Source organism: Lindgomyces ingoldianus (genome assembly GCF_010093535.1).
Source record: "Lindgomyces ingoldianus strain ATCC 200398 unplaced genomic scaffold BDR25scaffold_41, whole genome shotgun sequence".
In the NCBI taxonomy this organism is placed as follows: Eukaryota; Fungi; Ascomycota; class Dothideomycetes; order Pleosporales; family Lindgomycetaceae; genus Lindgomyces; species Lindgomyces ingoldianus.
In genome coordinates this window covers 572,920-576,040 of record NW_022985202.1, presented here as the reverse complement: position 1 = coordinate 576,040, position 3,121 = coordinate 572,920, and the positions used below count along the sequence as shown (strand labels likewise).

The following is a 3,121-nucleotide window of genomic DNA, read 5'->3' as shown; positions in this document are numbered from 1 at the left end:
TGCAATTTGCTGCGTCTTGTTGCAATTTGCTGCTTCTTGTTGCAATTTGATGCATTGTTCTGCAATTTGCTGCATTGTTAGGATACTGTGCGAGCACAGTATACTTCCTTCTGTCAAACCGTGACATTTATAGAGAGGTACCTAGCAGCCATACAGTGCGTTCCCAGCAACGTAATAGCAATTATAATGCAGCTCTACAGCGCTTCAAAGCTAGAGCAGCCTGGAAGCTATCATAAGACCAAAAATCAGGCTATTTGCAGATGTGGCGGCGTAGATATCGCCCATGGAGGGTGGGCAATGGACATGGGTGGCAGTATTAGGCGTGGCGTGGCAGTATTAGGCGGTGAAAGGAACAGGCGCAACGCTAGAGACCGCAAGGTGCAATAAAGAGGATGACTATTGCGGGGGCCAGAATGTGTCGGGGGCGGGAACGCGTCAAGCTAGAGCCAGAACGCGTTCCCTTAATTAAAGCGAACAATTAACCAATTTCTAGATGACTAATCTTAAATTGGCATAAACCTTAGGTTTCTCAAGAGGGAATTTTGCGAAACCTAATTAGGGCCGAGAATTAGACAGCTGTTATTTACTCTTAAGTATTACTTCACTCGCAAGCTTGCTTTACAATAATTAATATAATATTATTAAAAAGGTTATTACTAGTAAAAGTAAGCTTTCTAATATAATATAATAGTATAGGTTAGATAATAGGTCTAAATGCAGTGTAAATCTACTTAAAGACATATAAAAGTGCATAGAGACTTAGAAACCTAGGAATTCTATTAACACCTATAGGCCTTATATAAAAGGATATTAGAAAAACTACTAAGCTAGCTAAGAGAAGAGATGCATCTAAATACTTAGAGATAGAGGTAGCGCAGGGGGCAGGGCAGGGTTGGGGCAGATACGCGGAACGTTTGGCTATAGGCTTGTCAGGTATCTTTAAATAGAACGATTCAAGCCAATTGTTACACAAAGTATACTTCGAACAGCGATCGGAACCTGCCGCTTGCTGCGCACAAGCCAAATCACTGAGCCATCGACTTGACCTACATTTAGAACTAGTTCACGCAAGGGCTAGCTCGGAGATTAACTGGAAGTCATCCGAACCTCAATTAGAGTTAGGCCAAGCCAGGGCTATTCTGAAGGCTAGCTGAGAGACGACCGAAGAGGAATCGGAGCCTGGCCGTGGTAAGGCTAGCTCTGGTATAAGGTAGATTTGCGAAGGACCTCTGACGGAGCTACTTACGCAACGTCTTGTACGATAGACTATCACACAATAGAGACTAAATAGAAAGCCTTTGTTAAGCTATCCAGAAGACCGAACGACTCTCGTGACACTATGGTGGCATGTGCGAAGCTTCGTGCCAAGTCTCATATCACATCATCCCTGCTATCCCGGCGCACGGGTCGCGTATTAAGTTAATAGGCGACAGGTCTACTGAACCTGCTGCGGGTCCTATTTTGGCTCTGGTAGCGGGGCCCAGTCTCAGGTTGATAGGTTCTATCAGCTGGTTCAAGATCTGCAGCGTCGACAGGCCGTGGACGCCGCCGCTATCAAGGGCAAGGTTGCTTTCGGGCAGGGCAGGGATAATCAGGGCTTAGCGAAAACACGAGTTTAAAGGAGCAACACGCAGATGCGCATAGGCCCAAAGGCGTTCTCGAGCAGGGCTCCGATTTTTCTGTAGAAACGGAAAAGGGGGTTTCAAATATGCATTTTCGTCACTGATGGCGGATGATAGGCGTAGCTCTTATATAGTCCTTGACCTTACGCCCTTTGATACGCAAAGTTTTCCTCTATATTTCTTAGAATACATCCTACTGCTGCTTTCTCAGCGCCCATCATCCTGCTGTCCAAAGGCTCCTATATTCGCCATCTTAGACGAGTTTACAGTGTCTTCAATTGCACCCTACTTTACCACCGATTTCGTGGACTGCTCAGCTACAAATGACTGTCAGTTGTTTCGCCGTTGGCTTTGACTGGAACCTACCTTACCCATGGATACGCCTAGGGAGGCGAATACAACTGTTTATCGCATTCATAATGGTGATATTGACTGGCATTTGTGAGCCTCTCTAGTTGTATTCTGACTTTTGAACAATGTGAGCTAATTATATTCTTATAGCGTTGAAGGAAGAGAATGCTAAGGGAAATTGGAGATTCATGATGTTTGTCTCTATCTGGACTATTCTCTTGACTCTATACCAGGCTGTAATTGCCTTCTGGCGTTCGAAGCACCTTGCATTTCTGCTCATGCCTCCTACCATGGCTGCCGTCGCAGGTGCAGAGAAAGTACTATCTCAACGATGGAAGAACCCGGTACCTGTTAGCCATATCTACTCTGTGCTTGGAGTGGATATCCTTAGCTTCATTTTCTGGTTTTCGGCTACTATTGCTATCGGTATATTGAAAGATGACTCACTCCATTTGGTTGCAGTAGGTCACGGAGTGCCACAGATGTAAGCATGGCAATCTCTCCATGTATAAAAAAAATAACGTACTAACTAGGCCTACTAGAGTGTTGTTTCTTATTACTACAATCACATCTCTCCGGTGGGCGCATAACCCGGCGAAGGACCTTGACGGGCCTGCTTCCAACAGTGACCCAGAAAATCCGAACCAAATTCCATTTGCTTCATCGACCGGACCACTAGACAATGGCTGGGCACAGCCTCAGCAGAGCCTTGGGGGCCAGGTTGGTGGGGTAGTTGCATCGGGTGGGGTCCAGGTTGCTATGCAGCTAGCTAGCTAGCGTTGCAAATAAGGGACAAGAGAATGTGACGAGTGAGACCCCTAGTGGCTCCTCGATGGAATCTCGGGAATCCCTGCGGTTTATGATCCTCTGGAGTAATCCTGCGGAAAGAGAAGTCAACTTCCACTAATGCTGGTTTGTTGGGTTACGTTACGGTGACAGAGTCTTACCGGAGTAGGGGATCACCCGTAGAGGTTTGTAGGTACGTAGCAAGGATGCCTGGGTGGTGAGCGAATAACAGTCTCGATGAGTAACAACGATGACGGTGTCAAGGTATCTCTATTAATCACTGTATTCTCTATTAATCACTGTATTCTCTATTAATCACTGTATTCTCTATTAATCACTGTATTCTCTATTAATCACTGTAT

The 3,121-nt window shown here is 45.6% G+C and overlaps 1 protein-coding gene across 1 annotated transcript; it reads left to right on the top strand.

Moving 5' to 3' along the window:
• Nucleotides 1–2,041: 2,041 nt before the first annotated feature.
• Nucleotides 2,042–2,750, top strand: BDR25DRAFT_318814 (uncharacterized protein; the record flags this gene model as incomplete). Its single annotated transcript, XM_033691772.1, has 3 exons — nucleotides 2,042–2,063; nucleotides 2,124–2,457; nucleotides 2,516–2,750. The coding sequence occupies 3 exons, from the start codon at nucleotides 2,042–2,044 to the stop codon at nucleotides 2,748–2,750; spliced, it is 591 nt and encodes a 196-aa protein (XP_033541969.1).
• Nucleotides 2,751–3,121: the final 371 nt, after the last annotated feature.